The sequence below is a fragment of the Narcine bancroftii genome, chromosome 4 (genome assembly GCF_036971445.1).
Source record: "Narcine bancroftii isolate sNarBan1 chromosome 4, sNarBan1.hap1, whole genome shotgun sequence".
NCBI classification, from domain to species: Eukaryota; Metazoa; Chordata; class Chondrichthyes; order Torpediniformes; family Narcinidae; genus Narcine; species Narcine bancroftii.
The window spans coordinates 73,068,291-73,088,383 of NC_091472.1; the positions used below are offsets into that span (position 1 = coordinate 73,068,291).

Consider the following 20,093-nt stretch of genomic DNA (forward strand, 5'->3'; position numbering starts at 1 on the left):
AACCTTTGTGAAAAGGTTTTCCCTGACAAACACCTTTGACAAATGTCCATCATGCAATGGACAGCATGAACATACTGCAGAAACTGAGAGATAGGACTTGATGGACACGGTAGAGTGGTTCCATGAGCAGTCCGTCCAGGTCACCTGGTGGAATGCCTCATCGCCAGTGTTCACAATCAGGCACATGATTCGGCCTGGCTTGTGGTCGGGGGTGCCCTTCCAGTCAGAGCCTTCCTGAACAATAGTAACCCACAATGCATGTTGTCCACGAGATGACTGCAGTGGAGTGGAGATAACCGCTCACCTCTTTGCAGAATGCAGATTTGCTAATTGTGTATGGAGATAGATGCAAGGATTGTTGTTACGGTTCATCCCCAGCAGCAGCATGACAGAGGACTCTTGATTTACGGACTGTTCCCAGAGGTGCAAACAGACACAGACATGCGGAACTGCTGAAAGACCATCAACTTGGTGAAAGATATCCTTTAGTCTGCCTGAAACTTGTTAGTCTTTCAGCATACAGCAATGTCGGTGAGAGAATGCTGCAGAGTGCCACAATCCATGCTGCACAAGTTCATGCTCAGAGACAAAATAAGACTTTGCGCAGCCAATGTGAGGGTGGTGTGGGATAACACCACAGTTGAAAGTCCTTCCGTTACTGGTCATTGAGGGATTGAGACTGAGTGGAAGCCCCTCTAACAACAGAGGGAGGAAGTACTGACAAGGTGGCAAAGCTGCTAAATAGAAAATGAATGTAACAATGTACAGTGATGGAAAGGTATAGACATGACACTAAGGGTGTGAAGAGACTTTGAACAGGGTTCTTTTTGTAAATTATTTATTCACAATAAATTATTTTTGATTTAAAAAATCTTTACCTCCTCTGGACACGGTGTGATCTGTTGAGTTCCTCCAGCATTTTTGTGTTTTTACTACAATCAGAGTCTGCAAACGTTTGTGTTTCACTCTATAAATTATTCTCTCCTTTTGGAGTCATATGTTTTAGGAAAACAACCATCATGAGTACAAAATATTTTTGCTTTGTTTCATAATAATCCTTAGCTTAAAAAAATTTCAAATTTTGAAACCCCATTTATTTCACCAATAATGAAAGGCTACTTTTGTCAATGAAAATGTAGTAAAAAAAAATATGAACTTGAATGAACAAATATCAACATTACTTCTGCCCAGAATGGAGTCCTCTACAGGTTGACTTTACAATAACTCTGAAATCAGCCACTGGTGCAGACCCAGGAGTGGAGACTCATCTTTCAGCGTTCCTCCACTGGGACCTCTTGCCCAGTCTTCATGACGAACAGCCCCATACAGGCTTAAAACCACCCGTAGAAAGGAGCTGCAACATTCTTTTCATCAGAGAACCTACAGAGGTCTGTGCCCAAGATGGCATCACCCATAATCAGCAGCCAAGATCACAATAGTTGAAGGCGCTGGGGGAGCAGCAGGTCGCCGCAGGGCACCAGGGCAGAACACTCCTCCCCACTGAGAAAGAGATGTCTGAGAGAGGACCTGTCAGAGTAGGAGATTACAGCAGTGGCCAAAGCCCTCTGCAAACTGCTGGAGAAAGACACGAAAATTTGCAGATGCTAACTTGAAACTATGAATTAGGGCGTTTATGTCTTCCTCATTTTAAGAATTATTATAAAGCAGCTGAATTGAGATTTATAAATCATTGTTTAGATAATATTCCAGCTTGGGCTTCTATTGAATTTAATGTAATAGGGGATAGGAATTCCCAGGATTTTATTTATAAATGAAATTCTAAATTGCTATTTGGAAGTAGGGAATCAGCTACTTTGAAACATATGATTGAGTTGTGGAACAATATTGATAATGAAATTGGTATGAAAGGTTCAATATCTTGGAAGATGCCTCTATGTCAAAATAGGCTTAATCCTTTTTTCAATGGATAACCAATTTTTGAGGATTTGGAGATGGAAGGGTATTAAGAGGATTGAATATTGTTTTGAGGATGGGAGATTTAGAACATTTGAAAGAATGAGGGAAACATTTAATGTACCTAGCAACACTTTATTTTGTTACTATCAAGTTAAAGCTTTTTTATCTAGCAAAAGAGGTCCTACTTTGACATTACCTAATCAAAGTGAATTAGAATTACTGATTTGTAACACTACATTTATTTCAGTAATGTATAACTTAATTCAAACTAAGGCCCCAAAAATTGGTGTGCCTAAATCAAGATTAAATGGGAAATAAATTTAAATACACAAATAAATGAAATGGATTGGATGGAGTCGTGTAAGAATAATATGACTAAACTTATAAATGTAAGATACAAGTTAGTTCAATATAATTGTTTACATCAATTATATTTGACTCCACAAAAATTAAGTAGATTAAATCCTGCCATATTAGATTTATGTTTTAAGTGTAGATATGAGATTGGAACTTTTTTTTACATTCTATTTGGCAATGTCCTAAAGTTAGACAATTTTGGTTAGGGGTAAGTAATTTTTTGGAACAAATTACAGGGATCAAATTCCCACAAGATCCGATGTTATTTTAACAAGTAATTTTAAGGGTGTAAGGCCAAAATTAAAATTAAATGTTTATCAAATTGAATTTGTGTTAATTGCTTTAGCAGTTTCTAGGAAATGTATAGCATTATCATGGAAGTCAGAAATGGATTTAAGCATGGAAAGATGGCATGCAGAATTTCATAGTTGTATACCATTAGAGAAAATTATATAATCTGCAAGATAAATATCATGTTTTTTGGGAAATATGGAGCCCATATTTACAAAATGTTGGTTTGCATGTCTGATTGGCTCTCTGAACCCTCACTTCTTGGTAACCTCCAATAGATTTTATTGTATAAATGATTTATTTTCTTGGCATTCTCGGGATTTTCTTTTTCTTTTCTTTTAGGGGTGGGGGATGGGAGGGTGGGTTGGGGATATGGGATGATATATACATATATGTTATTTTGAAATAATTTTGAACTAAATGTAATGTAATTATTATTGTGGTTTAAAAAAATTATAAAGTTTTTTTTTTAAATCTGCAGATGCTATGATTATGGTAAAAATACAGAAATGCTGCAGGAACTCAGCAGGTCTTGCAGCATCCAGAGGAGGTAAAGATATATTACAGAAGGTTCAGGCCTGAGCACTTTCTCAACATGTAAGTAAAAAGCTGACAACAGGCCTTTATTAAAAAATTGGTCAAAAGAGAAAAATGGGAGGGGGAGGAGTACAGTCCAACAGACAAAAAGTATTAATTGAATATTATAAGAGGATAGGAGAGGAAAGAGGAGAATTGATAGGGAGAGTAGTGTATTTTTTGGCTCTGTGAAAGGAGACAGAAGGAAAAGAAGAGCAAGACAGCTAGAGGAAAGGAGACACGGATGGTAGGGGTGGGGTTAATGGAAACTGGAGGTCGATGTTAATACCATCAAGTAGGAGGGTAACCAGACAGTATAAGAGGTGCCATTACTCCAAATTGCAAGTGGTTCAGTCTGGCAGTGCATGAAACGGTGGACAAATATGTTGGCAAGGGAATAGGGTAAGGAATTGAAATGAGTTGCCACTGGAAGATCCACGCGATCTCCCAGTTTGCATCTAGTCCCTCCGACGTACAAAAGGCCACAATGGGAGCCAAATACAGTAGATGATCCCTGCAAATTCATGTGAAGTCTTGCTTCACTTGGAAGAACTGTTTGAGGCCCCAAATGGTGGTGAGGAAGGAGGTGTGGGCGCAGAAGACAGGCTCATGGGTACCAGGATTCATGGGTGCTATTGACTCGCAGGGCTCCCTAAGGACCTCAGGCACTGACAGTTTCATAATCATATCAGAGGCCCAGAACCAGGGATTGAAGAGGGTGACTCATGCCTGGAATAGCCAGGAGGCCACATGGCTACAGAATTTACAGGTCTGGAGCAGATGGTGGCATCAGAGAAAGTGGTGGGACCTATGGACACACTTGATGTCTCTGAGGGGACTCTCTTTTGCTTCTCTTCTTTCTTCTTGGTCAGAGCACTAGTCCAGTGTGCTCTTTGTGTGCTTTTACAGGGCAAGCAAAAATAAACAAATGTTGTGTATTTAAGGAACCTTGAAACATAATTACATCAATAGCTGTCATTGCATGTCTGTACCAATTTGACAAAAAAGAATTTGACATCTTCAATTTCAAAAATTTCAATATACTTTCATTTTAAATAGCTTATAACATGCCTTTCTACATAACTTTGCTTGGTTTGATTTGTCTCATTTCATTTCAAAGCTTGTTCAAACTCTGGGCTTGGCCTCAAGATGGCATCATATTTAAATTCAAATCCACATTTCCATCATGGAGCTAAAACAATTTGTCTTGGATTAAATAACTCAATGATTGATTGCAGCTTCTCTATTATGTTAAATGGATGAAATGTCACTATTATGAGGCAAGTATTTTCAAGGAGAAAGGATAAACACTGCAGACATTGCTGTTATCAGACTAATATATCAGGGTTGGCCCATTCTCACTCAAATCAAGTCAAAAATTGCTGCTTGAATAAATAATCCATAATGAAACTTGATACATTACATTAATAGCAGAATGATAGCTCTATGTCTTCACCCAATCTGATGTTAGATTAAAATAACAGAGGAACAAAACACATTTTCTTGAAAAAGAGAAGCTCATTGATTAAAGAGGTAGCATTTACACTGAAAGGAAGGTTATGTCAGTGTTAAGATGGGAACATCTTATCTATATACTTGGAACCTGGTGTACTGAGCACGATCGCCAATTTTTTTTTTTACAGAATAACATGAAAAAGAAGCAAACAATACAAATACAAATTAATTGAATAGGAATGAAATTCAACATGGGGACAGGGAGAACAAACTAAATGCTGCAATTTTAAAGAGGGCCACAGGATTAAAAATTATTGGACAAGGCTAATGCATAAATTTCCTGATATCTATTGCAAACTAAAATTAAAAATTGCACTACAATATGAACATAAAATATGAAAATGAAATAGAATAGGAAAATTGCATAATTCGCAAGCCAATAACTATGAAAAATTAAATAACTCAACAGCAGCAAGACATCAATTAAATAAACTGCAGCCAGTCAGCATCCAGAATTTTCTCTGACATTCTTTCATCAAGTGGTACAAATTACAGGACTGAGAGGAAAATGCTCAATCTATTGCCTTGCAAAACTTACCACTTTCCCATTCCTTTTGAAATTCTTTTGGAAAAGCTCTTTCCATATTATACGTTAGAATGTCTCCATGAACGATGCGCATTTTCCCAGGTGCTGCTTCGGCCAGCAACTAAATGAACAAAATTATTCTGCTTAAACTATCTTTTATCAATATATTTCAAAATAATTTCTGTAACAAATACAGAAACTGGCATTCTTACTTCAATACTTCATCAGCAGACCCAATCAGTATGTATCAGCAATAGTGAACATCAACATAGGGACACCACCAGGCTGTGTGCTTAGAACTCTATTCCCTGCATACCCATGACTGCATAATCAAGTTCATCTCCAAATCAATTTACAAATTCACTGACAACATCACTATTGTCAATAGAATAACTGGAAATAATGAGTTAGAATGCAGAATGGAGATATAGAATCTGGTAAGGGTCAAAGTTCAAATTTATTGACAAAGTATACAGATGACATCACATACAACCCTGAGATTCTTTTTCCTGCGAGCCAGGCAGAATTTCTACCTATCGGTAGTGCAAAGAAAACTGTAGTCAAGATACCAATACAAAAGAGAGAAATGTAAACAATAAGGGGTGCAAACAAACTGAAATGCAGAAAATAAATATTCAATAATAAATAACATGTAAAGTCTTTAAATCAGTCTCTGATTTAGTTGTTTGTTGTTTCGGAGTCTGATGGTGGAGGGGTAGCAACTGTTTCTGAATCTGGTGGTACAAGCCTTGAGGCACCTATACCTCTTCCCTGATAGCAGCAGCAAGAACAGAGCATGTCCTAGTGGTGTGGATCCTTGTCGACTGCTGCTGCTCTCCAGCAGTATCATTCCATGTATTTTTCTCGATGGTGGGAGAGTTTGCCTGTAATGTACTGAACTGCATCCACTATCTTTTGCAGGACTTTCTGCTCAGAGATATTGGTGTCTACATGCTAGGCTATGATGCAAACAATCAGGACACTTTCTACTAAACATCTATAGAGGTTTGCCAAGGATTTCAATGTCATATCAAATCTCCGCAAACCTCTGAGAAAGTAGTGTTTTTTTTTCATGATGACATTCGTACATTGAGTCCAGGAAAGGTCTCGCGAAAGTGACTCCCTGAAATTTAAATTTGGTTTCACTCTCCACTTATGATCCCCCAATGATCACTGGAATCTACACCTCTGCTCTTCCCCTCCTGAAGTCCACAATCAGTTCCTTGATTTTGCTGACACTGAGTGTGAGGTTGATGTTAGTACAAGATTCAACCAAGTTTTCAATCTCCCTCCAATATACTGACTCATCGCCCCCTTTTATACAACCCACTACCGTGGTATCATTAGCACAGTCCTAATCAGAGTGATCCACAGTCACCTGGAATGGGTGTTGTTATGGGAGCCATCCATTAACTAAAGGATTCACGAGATTGCCTTGTGACTTGAAGTCAAAAGCTTGTGTAAATACTATAAATAGTTTACGCCATTTTATGTAAATAGTCTATGTCTTGAGAATCGTAGTAAAGAGCACAGGGTTAAGGGAAACCTCTGTGTCTGTCATTTTATTACTCTGGGTAATGAAGAGTGGGAGTTCAGTTCCTCATTTAACATTTCTGGCCACGGTTACAACATATTTTGGCGACGAGGACCTTGGATAATTGAATTTAACAATAAATGTCAGTGACAATGGAACAGCTCAAGGCCGTGCTCAAACAGCAGCAAGAGAGTTTTGAGCTCATACAATTAAAATTAATGGACCAGCTAGCAGCAAAAATGTCCATGAGAGCTTTAATCGTGGAGGAAGGTGAGCCTGCACTTAAAACAAATTCTGCAGATGTATTAATGAACTATATTAATAAGTTTAATAATGTCTCAGAGTCATGCACTTTTGAGACTTGGTATAGAAAGTATGAAGACTTGTTTTCAGCAGACTTTTCCAAATTCAGTGAGGTGTGGAAGATTAGGCTGTTGTTGAGGAAGTTTGGCACTCGAGAATACGAGTGCTTCATAAGCTTCATTCTGCCAAAACTTCCCCAGGAGCTCAGTTTCAGGGAAAAACTTGAGTTAATGGCAGAAATATTCGGTGAACAAATATATCACTGCTCAACATTCGGTATCACTGTTTAAAAATGACGAAGAGAGATACTGAAGGTTTCGTGGCATACGTGAGTAGGGTAAATCGACAGTGCGAGCGGTTTAAACTCTCTACGCTGACTGAAGACCAGTGATGATCCCTGGAAGGGATCGTGTCTAGTTTTTGTAGCAGGAATGCAGTCACGCCAAGATGTAGACCTCAGAAGACAGTTGCTGGCAAAGATTGAACACAGGAACCTGTCATGACCATTCGAAAATTATTCGCTGAATGCCAACACTTAATTAATTTGAAATACGACAGCAAATTGGTGAAAGCGGCACACTCATCTTCAAGCGGTGACCAGACAGTCAAGTCAGCAGACCCTGCTAAACCAAATAAAAGTGTGACCCGCCAGCCAAACTGTCCAGCGCCTGTTGGAACTGCAATGAGTGACACTACACTCATGACTGCCCGTATAGATGGCAGTGTTGCAGTAAATGCTGCAGAGGGAAAACACCCATTAAGTTAGTTTAGCTTTTAAGGTGGCAACCGCTAAATGCAGGAAATACACGAAGGTGCACATTAGCGGCATTCCAGTGAGGCGACAAATTGATACAAGGTCTGATATAACCCTAATATCAAAGAATACGTGGAAACAGATTGGTCAGCCGGAGGTGACTCCAACCGAAAACACGGCACGGAACACTTCTGTGGGGGGGATCCTGGAGTTGTTAGGTTCAGTTGACTGTTCCATCTGCTTTAACGGCACAGAAGGGAATGGATCATGTTATTTGGTAAAATGTCCTAACCTCGATCTCATGGACCTTGACTGGATCGAAAGGTTGAACCTACTTGACAATCCACTTAATATTTGTCAAAAGTTGGAAGTGGCACATATCCTAATAGCGGCAAATACAGCACAAGATTTGCTGATAGAGTTGAAGCAATGCCATGCACAGGTATTTTCCGAAGACCCCAGTCGATGCACTAAAACAAAGGCATAATTTTGTCCTTTGCCAAATGTGAAACCGACCTGTCCCATACGCAGCACTGCAAGAAGTGGACCATGAATTGGAACGGCTGCAACATGAAGGAATGATTGAACCGGTCAACTATTCATCATGGCTGCACCCATCGTGGTGGTGAAGAAATCTAATGGGTCCATATGTCTGTATGCTTATTTTTCAACTGGTTTGAATGCAGCATTGGACGACCATCAATACCCACTGCTACTGCCTGACGACCTCTTTGCAAAACTGAATGGGACCCAAATGCTTTGCAAAGATTGACTTAGCAGAGGCATATCTTCAGGCGGAGGTTGATGCCGAATCCAGAGATTTGCTAACCATCAACATGCACCAAGGACTGTTCAGATACACTCCTCTACCATTTGGAGTGAAGACTGCTCCAGCTATCTTTCAACAGGTCATAGAGACAATGCTGAATGGTGTGCCATGAGTTGCAGTGTACCTAGATGATATCCTGGTCATGGGAGCACACGCTCGTGAATTGCTTGATCGTCTTGATTGCATTTTGTCCCGCATCGGAGACTATGGGTTTCAAGTGGATCCAAAAAAATGTGTATTTTTCATGAAATCAGTGAAATATCTGGGTTTCATCATTGACGAAGATGGGCGGTGGCCAGATCCACAAAACACTGGTCTCAGGCACATGCCTGCTCCCACAGATGTGATCACGCTACGTTCACTTTTGGGCCTTATGAGTCATTATTAGTTCATTCCTGCCAGTGTAAATACTATAAATAGTTTACGCCATTTTGTGCAAATGGTCTATGTCTTGAGAATCGTAGTAAAGAGCATGGTGTTAAGGGAAACCTCTTGTGTCTGTCATTTCATTACTCTGGGTAACCAAGAGTAGGAGTTCGGTTCCTCATTTAACATTTCTGTCCACGGTTACAACAGATTCACTGATTGTGGTCTTGAGGTGAGAAAATCCAGGAACCAATTATATAGTGGGGTATTGAGACCCAGGTCTTGGAGCTTGCTGTTCAGTTTTGAGGGGATGATGGTGTTGAATGCCAAACTGTAGTCAATAAAGAGCATCTTGATGTATACTGTACCCTCCATAATGTTTGGGACAGATATTATTTTCCTTTATTTGCCCCTGTGCTCCTCAGTTTTAAATTTGTAATCAAACAATTCACATGATAGTTGTGCCAATGAAAGTCAAAGAAGCCATAATGAGACTGAAAAAACAATAAAATAGTGAGAGACATCACCCAAACCTTAGGATTACTAAAATCAACTAGTTTGAACATCATTTAGAAGAAAGAGTGTACTGGTGAGGTCAGTAATCACAAAGGGACTGACTGGAATTGCAAGAAAGAACTCCATAGCTGATGACAGAAGAATTCTCATCATAATGAAGAAAAATCCCCAAACATCTGCCCAACAGATTAGAAACACTCTTCAGCAGGCAGGTGTGGATGAGTCAATGACTACTGTTTGCAGAAGACTTCATGAAGAAAAATACACAGACTACATTGCAAGATGTAACCACTAGTTAGCCACAGAAACAGATGACCAGATTACAGTTTGCCAACCAGTATTTAAAAGAGCCTGCAGAATCCTGGAAAAATGTCTTGTGGACAGATGAGACCAAGATTAACTGTATCAGAGTGATGGCAAGAGCAAAATGCGCAAGATCCAAGCATACCACCTCAACTGTGAAACATGATGGTGGGGTGTTATGGCCTGGGCATAATGCCTCCAAACTCATTGGATGGTGCTTCATCCTACAGCAAGACAATGATCCCAAACATACTGCTAAAGCAACAGAGAAGTTTATCAAAGCTTAAAAACTGGAAAATTCTTGAATGGCTAAGTCATTCACCTGATCTAAATCTAATTGAGCATGCCTTCCATATGCTGAAGAGAAATCTTAAAGGGACAATCCCCGAAAACATGCAGGAACTGAAGATGACTGCAGTAGAGGCCTGGCAGAGCATCACCAGAGAAGTCACTCAGCATCTGGTAATGTTTATGAATCACAGACTTCAAGCAGTCATTGCATGCAAGGGATAGGCAACAAAATATTAACATGATGACTTTAATATACCTACCATTGCTATGCCCCAAATATTATGTTGCCCTGAAATGAGGAGACTATGTATAAAAAAATGCTGTAATTTCTACTTGGTCAAAACAATATGTACATAAATACCCTTTAATAAAATCTGGAACATATACTTTAAATCATATATGAATTGCTTGATTACAAATTTAAAACTCTGGAGCATAGGAACAGATAAAGGGAAAAAAAAAACCTGTCTTTATCCCAAACATTACGGAGGGGGCTGTAAGTCTTTGCGGTCTAGGTGTTCCAGGGATGACATCTGCCATTGACCTTTTGCTGTGGTAGGCAAATTGGAACAGATCTTAAACAGGAGCTGATATGCTTCCACAACTGCCTCTCAAAATGCCATCAATGTGGTTGTGAGTATCACTGGTCAGCAGTCATTTTGATAGGTTACTACACTCTTCTTGGGCACAGGTATGATTGAGGCCTGTTTGAAACAGCTCTGCCTGAGCGAGATATTGAAAATATCCACAAATAAATTGCCAAGTTGGTTAGCACAGGTTTTCAAATCTCAGCCAGGTACTCCATCTGGCCCAAATGCTTTCCTTGGATTCACTCTCCTGAACGCATGTCATCCTCAAATACTGACAGTAGAGGATCATTAGGGAGCATGGGGGTGCACAATGGCTCTTCCTTGTTCTGGTGGTCAAAATGGGGCTTAGAAGGCATTGAGTTAATCTGGCAGTGAAGCTTTGGTGTCTCCTACAGAACTGGATTTGGTTTTGTAGCAGGTTATGTCATTAAGTCTTGCCACTGCTGTCAGGTATCCTCCGTTGTTTCCTTTTTCATTCAGAATCTCCACTTCGCTCGAGAGTTGGCTCCTCGTAAGTTGTACCTGCTCCTTGTGTTGTGTTCTGTGTTCTGGATCTCCAGACATAAATATCTGTGTCTGGCTCTCAGCTGGTTCTGGATTTTGTTGTTCATCTAAGTTTCTGGTTAGGGAAAACTCTGAATGATTTGGTGGGGGACAGACTTGTCAACAGCTGTTTTGATAAAGTCTGTAACAACCCTGAGGAAGATCCTCAGCTGAGTTCTTGAACACTGCCCAATTCACTGACTTGAGGCAGCCTGTAACCATTCTACAGCCTCCTGCAACTACCTGATTATCTCAGGAACCTCTTTTTAGGCTCTGTCTGTCTGCAGGTAGAAAGAGGAAAGCCAGGTGATCCAACTTGTCAAAATGCAGTCTTGGGAAAGAATGAGAGGCATTCCTTATCTTGGTATAGCAATGATCAAGAGTGCTGGGACCTTCTGGTACAGCAGGTTACATGCTGGTGGTACTTAGGCAAGGTTTTCTTGCAACACGTCTGGTTAAAGGCACTGACTAGCACATTGGGGTGGGCTGTCTCTTGGTTAATGACATCATGCAGATCCGCAAGATGGGACCAAGCAGATTTTTGATTTTAGGAAGGACAGGCCAAAGGATTACACATCTATCCACATTGATGGGATGAAGGTGAAAATTATTAGAACTTCAAGTTCCTGGGAATTCCTTTTTCAGAAGACTTCACCTGATGCCTGCACATCAAGACAACAGCGAAGAAGCCACACCTACACCTCTACTTTCTAAGGAGTCTGAAGAGATTCGTCATGTGGTTGAATTCTCCATCAAACCTCTACAGGTGCATTTTGAAATGTATACTGACAGGTTACATCAGAGCCTAGTTTGTAAATTTGAGTGCCCAGGAACAGAGAAGACTCCAGAAAGTAAAAAAAACATAGCCAGGTCCATCATAAGCTCCAAACTTCCATCCGTTAAATGCATAATTGTGAGGTGTTGCCTCAAGAAGGCAGCCGACCCCATAAAGGAATCCCATAATCTGGTCACAATCTCTTTTCTTTGCTCCCTTTGAGCAATAGGTAAAGAAGCCTGAAGACCAGCACCTCTAGGTTTAAGAACAGTTTCTTTTCCACAGCTATCAGGCTCTTAAAACTTCCCTGTTTACATTAATCATGTACTGCTCTGACACCACAAAAGGACTGTCTGCATGATTGCAAGACACTCTTTTTGCACTAGGATATCTGAATAATTATTATCTATGTATTGTATTTATTGTCTCTTTTTCATTTCATTAAGTATAGATTTAGGTTTTTTTTTAAAAAGTATAGTACCTGGTTGAGTGGAGCAGGGAAGAATTTCAGTGCATCTGCAAATTGTACAATGTATATCACAGGCTCATTATCATTATCTGAAAAGATGAGCCTGGAAAATAGAAAAGGTGAAGGTTCCATTATACTACATTTAGAATGCAACATACATGGAATTCTTTATCTTTTTGTCTACCGTAAGGCAGACAGAGAGTCTCCACTTTTATCCATCACCCCTCTCAGAAACCTACAGCACCTGGTGTTCCTAGGCAGTCTCCCCTCCAAGTACTGACCAGTTCTGAGCCTGCTTAACTTTTGAGATCATATAATCTCAGGCATATTCAGGCTATTAGTGCTAAAAGGAGGTCATTTAAGATCTTCACATCTGATTGAAACTATTCAGACAAGGTGGCAACTTCAAAGTATTGCATAAATACTGGAAGAGTCATTATACTACATATACCTTTTATATCTGATCAATTTGGTCAGGAGATTCAATACATGTCCTAATTTAGTGATTTTTATTTCAATTACCAAAGTATCTGGACAGATATTTCTTCCATCTGTAGTGAGGCAATGCCACTCAATACAAGTTTTCATAATCGCATAAACAATATGACATTGACGAAACTATTCAAAACAAACTAGGAAATATTGAGAAGGAATATTTTTAAGATAGTTTTATCATGTTTTATTTGAAAGTTTTTGTAACAGACACAACTGTGATTCCTTTATATTAATTAATGTTATTATGAGCCATTATAATAGCAGCATCTTTACCTGTAAACCAGGAATAAATCTGGTATCTTTCTCCACCACAAGCAGTTCTGCAACACCAGAATTGAGAATTGATCGGGTGATACCTCCTGGTCCTGGGCCCACTTCACAAACATAAGAGTTCCTCAAATTGCCAGCTTGTCGAACTATTTTATCTAAAGGGAATGTTTTGGTGTTAATCAACATAATCTGCCAAGTTAAATTCAAAAGCTGTAAACAATTGATAAATTAAAGCTTGCTTAGATGTAACTTTTATTTTTTTTTAATTCAGTCCAATCATTTATTCCTGTGTTGCCCAAACTAAATATTATCAAGAATTTAAAACTTCTTTATCCAGTCAAAGGCAACTTTAAACATCATCTTTCAGGTCCTTAACATTAAAAAAATATTGCAGATCTGGTCATATTCTGAAAGTTAACTTGTCTTGGAATTTGGTCCCTAATAACAACATTTAGCCAAAAAAAACTAATAGAGAAACACAACAAGTCAGGCAGTATCCCTGGAGGAAAACGGACAGCCAATGGATGTTTTGGGTTAGACAGAAAAATTGCTTGCCCTGATTGAATAATGCATTGTACGTCAACTAGTGGAAAGGGGAAAAGAAATCCATATGAAATTTAAGTTCCACCACCATGAGCCTTGTGAAATCAGCAGTTTGCTCTCACCTTCCCCTTCACCACAATATTTTTAAAAACTTCACAGAGCTGTATACTAAATATAAATTAAACCCAATGGATATTTAAGGCTCATGCTTACCAGAACATACATTATCTACAATATGTAATTAGCAACGCAGCCACTCCAGTCCTCAAAGTAAACTTCAACTCTTGAGATTTGTCAAAAATTTATAATTAAATGCTTTGTCCATTAAGCCAATCTTTCCCTCTTTTTATTTCTCATCAAATTTGATACTATTTGCATCCCCATTTTCATTTCTACCATTCCACTGCTAATACAATCCTTAGATAACATTACATTATTGGTTCCATCCAACACCAGGTGCCCAAATATCAGGCTGTGGCACAAACACCTTTCAGGAAAAAAAACTCTAAACTACAGGATATGGGGAAATGCCTAACTTGTGAGAAAAACACTATGTCCCATTCCATCAAGATTCCAGACTGAGATCATGTATGATTGGAAAAAAGTTACTTCATGATACTATCTCCATAAAATAATTGCAATGTTAAAAGAAATACTGTACAATTTTCTCCAAAGGGAGTTCAGTGGGATTCTCTCTCACTGCTCCCTATCTGTAATCCTTGCTGCTCTCGAGCTCTAAGACCCAGACTTGATTCCACAGCCACATTACCTTTCTCGCTACTTGCCTCCAGCGCCTTCTCCAAAGGGAGTTCTGTGGGATTCTCTCTCAGTTTAGTTACTTCCATTCAAACACAAAAAGCAAATAAGCAACTTTCCTCCAGTCATAGAATCATCTAAAGCAAAGGTGTCAAACTCAAATTCACGGAGGGCCAAAATTAAAAACTTGGACTAAGTCGAGGGCCGAACTAAATATTTATTGAAAATTTTCAACAACGTCTGCATGTTTTCTCTTCTTTCAACATATGTAATGTTAAACTTTAGGATATAACTTTAGGAGGATAATGTTACAGGTCAGGAGTAGGTAGCTCAAGTTCACCCTTTGCTTGACCTGAGGGAAACATATTTGGTCCCTGTGGAGATGTAGTCAGCATTCACAGGCTGTGTCCATTTCACTCCTCAGGCTCAAGGCCTCTATTCACCCTCGACCCACCATCCCTCTACCTGACCAGTCCTTTACCCAACCTCTACTCACCCCTCACTCCACTCGCTCTGCCTCTACCCACCCCATCCTATACACGCCTCTCTATTGTCTCTCCCCTCAACCTGTTCCTCCCTCTACCCGTCTCTCATCCTCTAATCACCCCTCCCCTACTCGCCCTGCCCCTCCCCTTTTACCTCTTCCCTATCCACACCTCCTTCTACTCATCCCTCCCTCTAACTGCCCCTCGCACCACCATAACTTCCCCTGCCCATTACTCCTCACCTACACCCTCTGCCCACCCACCCACTCAGGCCCAGCGCGCTGCCGATCAGCCTTTGCGGACAGCCACCATCTCTCTCTTCACGTGCAGGGCCAAACCAGCCGTCCCTGGCGTCCGCGCGGGTGCAAGCGCTGAAGGCCGTGGCGACCGGGAGAAGTGCGCTCGCGCTGTGGAAGGGCTGTCTGGTGCCAGTCGCGCAGGGCTCGCGCTGCCCGGGGGCCATGCGCAGCCTGCCATGCCCGTCGCGCCGACAGGAAATCACAGGCACTCGCCCATCCGCCGCACCGCTCGACAGGTGGGAAAAGTGACTGGTTGTGCGGGGAGCCTTCCAACTGGCTTGCCGGCTCATGACATCGACAAACTTCTCATGTTACAATTTCTCGTGTTACAATGGGGAAGGATGTGCAATGAAGGGGGAGGATGGTGGGGGTGACATTACCAAAAAACAGCATCGGCTCTCGCTGCAGGGCGGGCCACCTCTAATACATTTTTGAAATGATCTTGCGGGCCAAATATAATTATATCGCGGGCCAAATTTGGTCCGCGGGCCAGAGTTTGACATGTGTGATCTAAAGCATAAAACAGGCTCTTCAGATCAACTTTTCCAAGTTGGTTTCATTTGCCTGCATTCAGCTCATATTCCTCTCAACCCTTCCTATCCATGTACTCGTCTCAATATCTTTTGAATGTTACAATTGTCCTTGCTTCTACCGCTTCCTCGAGCAGCTCATCCAAATACTCCCTCCCCTCTAAATGAGGATGTGTCCCATCAGGTTATTTTTATATCTTTCCCTGCTTATCATAAATCAAGACCCTCTAGTTTTAGATTACCCTACCCTGAGAAATAGACTGACTATTTACCTTATTTATGCCCATCTGATTTTATAAACCTCTATAAGGGTCTCCCTTTTGTCACCTATGCTCCAGAGAGAAAAGTCCCAACTTATCCTTGTAGATCAAGCCTACCAGTACCATTCCTGGGAATCTTTTCTGCTCCTATTCTAGCTTAAAGATACATTTCCTATATGCAAGTAACCAAAACTACACACAATACTCCAAGTGCAGTCTCAACAACATCTTGTACAGTTGGGACGCAACATCTCTGCTCCTGCAAATGTGCTAAACACCTTCTTCACTTTCCACTTTCATGGAATTATGTACCTGAGTATCCAGATCAAAGTTGAACAGCATTCTCCAGGGTCTTCCATTTACTATGCAAGGCACAACTACCAAAGTGCAAAATCTTGCACTTATCAGAGTTAAATTCCATCTGATATTCCTTGGTCCATTTTCACAGTTCATATTGTTAGGTCTGCTTTGTTCGAGAATGAGTGAGTCAGACACCAGACTGAGTCGAAATCAAGGTTCTTTATTACCGGATTGTAACACTTGCAACTAACAGTGTTAGTTGGAGAAGGCGCATTCTCCTGATATCAGCAAGTGGTGTTTTTTTATAACTCAGGACACACACTTAGTAAATTATCATACCATTACACTGTCCAATGAATAAGCTGTTGCTACCCTTCACTGTTAGTCTGCTGCTCATCAGCTTGTTAGTGCCAAACTTATCTTGAGCGTACAAGGTCACACCTGCATCCTGTTACTCCTTAGTACTGGGTGACTCCTTCTCCGGTCCCATCTCATGATGTTTTTACCTTAAAATATTGATCCTAATGTTCATTAATCTTCTTCGCCGTCCACTAAAAATCCAATTTTGGTGTCATCTGCGAACTTACTAACCATTCTAATTACATTGTCAACCAAGTCATTAGATGACCTACAATAATGTATCTGGCTCTGATCCATGTGGCACACCACTAGTCACAGGCCTCTAATCTGAGTAACAACCCTCTACTACCACCCTCTATTTCCGATCGTCAAGCCAATTCTGAATCCAATTGACCTGATTACACTGGATCCCATGTGATCTGACCTTCCAGGTCAGCCTACCATGCAAGACTTTGTCAAAAGCATATGTGCAGAGCTAAACAGTGCCAAGTACAAGGCACAATTGACATGTCTCATAATCAACACCTATTTTGTTATTAAAACTGAGCTTTCAAGTAATTTTACAAGTCTATGCTGCTCATTCTTGTTGGACCCACAACACTTACCTAACCCCAGAGTGCTCTCATACTACCCTTGCCCTATTCCATTTGATCCTTCTCACTGCAACTCTATGACGTATAGCTGTGCTTTTGTCCTGCTACATTATATGGCGGAATGATAGTTAGAATCAATTTTCTAGACCAGCCATTCTCAACGGGGGCCACAGCATATTTAAGTAAAAACCTCATCTTTTTTTCATCTTACATAAGTATTTTAAAATGTTTTTTTTTAATGTAGTTGGAAGGAGAGAACCATGGAAGAAATCAAAACTTGTCTGCTTTATCGGGAAGGAGGCCCAGAAACAACCGGGTCCTGGGGATGGTGGGTGGAGGGGAGAGGGGCATAGCCAAAAAAAGATTGAGAATGACTATTCTAGGCCACTCAAAGGAACCCTTATCACTGTATCAGGTATTACGTGACAAGAAACTTGAACTTGACCCAGACATAGCATGATAAAGATTCTACTGCTAATTTTCCAGAATTTAGGCACAGGCTAAACTCTGATCCTCCTTCCACTCGTGACTCTAGCTCCTGGCTTCTAGCTTTTTCTGGTTGCTAGCACTACGGTTGAGGGGATAAACTACCCTTGTACAATTTAATTTCTGTCTCTACCAGATTCAAAACAGCAAAAAGCTTTCCCTTTTTTGCTGCCAATGTGCCAAACTCCTGTTTCCTACATGCCATAACATACACAGGTCATATTTGGAAAAACATTAAGCCAGTCTGCAGACATTATTTTCTCCACACATGCAGTCCAACTTTACTTTTACTTTCCCAGAAAGAACATGATAGAAAGAAAATTATCTTTCATTTAGAGCAGCCACTTTTAACCTTTTTTTCAGCTATTGCCCCCTTGGACTCTGCTCAAAGTTTATAGACCTCTTTCCTGTGAAAGAGTCAAGGTTTGGTTTCTTCCATACTTTTGTCCTTCTGACAACATAAAAAGCAAATAAATTATTTATGTTGCTTGAGATGAAAAGTAAACAAACCTTTTACTTAAAAGTTTTGGGGCCCAGAGGTGGTCAGTGAGGCCCCTGTTTTTTTTTTGTTTTTTTTTTAAAATTTTTTATTTTTCACACCATAAATCACAATAGCCATGATATACACTTTTTCTTTTCCACACATTTACAGTTACTTTTTCTCCCTCCCCCCTCCCTCCTCCCAAGCCACCCCCCCACCCCCCCCCCTCTCATCCATTTTAGGTATACAATCTAGGTTGCATTAATTCAGTTAGACAATGTTGTCATTCAACAAAAATACACCAGAAATTCTACTGAGTCCATTCTTTTCTTTTCTTCTCCTTCCATCAACTTAGGTAATGTTTGTTCCCGGTAGGTTTTCGCTATTGTATTTAATGTAAGGCTCCCATACTTGTTCGAATATTTCAATATTATTTCTTAAACTATATGTTATTTTTTCTAATGGAATACATTTATTCATTTCTATATACCATTGTTGTATTTTCAAATTATCTTCCATTTTCCAGGTTGACATAATACATTTTTTTGCTACGGCTAGGGCTATCTTGACAAATCTTTTTTGTGCATCTTCCAAGTCAATTCCAAATTCTTTATTTTTTATGTTACTTAGGAGAAAGATCTCTGGATTCTTTGGTATATTGTTTTCTGTTATTTTATTTAATATCTGATTGAGATCATCCCAAAATTTTTCTACTCTCTCACATGTCCAGATTGCATGAATTGTTGTTCCCCTTTCTTTTTTACATCGAAAACATCTATCAGATACTGTTGGGTCCCATTTATTTAACTTTTGCGGTGTAATGTATAGTCTGTGTAACCAATTATATTGTATCATACGCAGCCTCGTATTTATTGTATTTCTCATCGTTCCAGAGCATAACTTCTCCCATGTTTCCTTTTTTATCTTTATATTTAAATCTTGTTCCCATTTTTGTTTAGTTTTACCATTTGTTTCCTCATTCTCCTTTTCTTGCAGTTTAATATACATATTTTTTATAAATCTTTTGATTAACATTGTATCTGTAATCACATATTCAAGGTTACTTCCCTCTGGTAAACTCAAGTTGCTTCCTAATTTATCTTTCAAGTAGGATCTCAGTTGGTAATATGCCAGCGCTGTATCTCCCGTTATATTGTACTTATCTCTCATTTGTTCAAAGGATAAGAATCTACTTCCTGAAAAACAATTTTCTATTCTTTTAATCCCTTTTTTTTCCCATTTTCTAAAGGCAAGGTTGTCTATTGTAAAAGGGAGTAGCTTATTTTGCGTCAATATTAGTTTTGGTATTTGGTAATTTATTTTATTTCTTTCTACATGAATCTTCTTCCATATATTGAGGAGATGGTGTAATACTGGAGAAGTTCTATGTTGTACCAATTTTTCGTCCCATTTATATAATATGTGTTCAGGTATCTTTTCCCCTATTTTATCTAATTCTAGTCTCGTCCAGTCTGGTTTTTCCCTTGTTTGATAAAAATCTGATAGGTACCTTAATTGTGCGGCTCTATAATAATTTTTGAAGTTTGGCAATTGTAAGCCTCCTTGTTTATACCATTCTGTTAATTTATCTAGTGCTATCCTCGGTTTCCCCCCTCTCCATAAAAATCTCCTTATTATTTTCTTTAACTCTTTGAAGAATTTTTCTGTCAGTTGTATTGGCAATGCCTGAAATAAGTATAGTATCCTTGGAAAAATGTTCATTTTAATACAGTTTATTCTTCCTATCAGTGTTAGTGGTAGCTCTTTCCAATGCTCTAAA

General features: G+C 39.6%; 1 protein-coding gene across 4 annotated transcripts in view; it reads right to left on the reverse strand.

Moving 5' to 3' along the window:
* tfb1m (transcription factor B1, mitochondrial) overlaps positions 1–20,093 on the reverse strand; it is a 92,877-nt gene that overhangs the window by 57,537 nt on the left and 15,247 nt on the right. For 2 of the 4 annotated variants that reach the window (XM_069931616.1, XM_069931617.1), the window contains exons 2-4: positions 13,224–13,375; positions 12,468–12,558; positions 5,195–5,303 (exon numbers count right to left, since the gene is read on the reverse strand). In XM_069931616.1, the coding sequence (XP_069787717.1) occupies positions 5,195–5,303; positions 12,468–12,558; positions 13,224–13,336 (313 nt within the window). In that variant the 5' untranslated portion in view covers positions 13,337–13,375. The remainder of the gene's footprint in view (positions 1–5,194; positions 5,304–12,467; positions 12,559–13,223; positions 13,376–20,093) is intronic. The other 2 variants (XM_069931614.1, XM_069931615.1) reach the window with 1 other exon arrangement.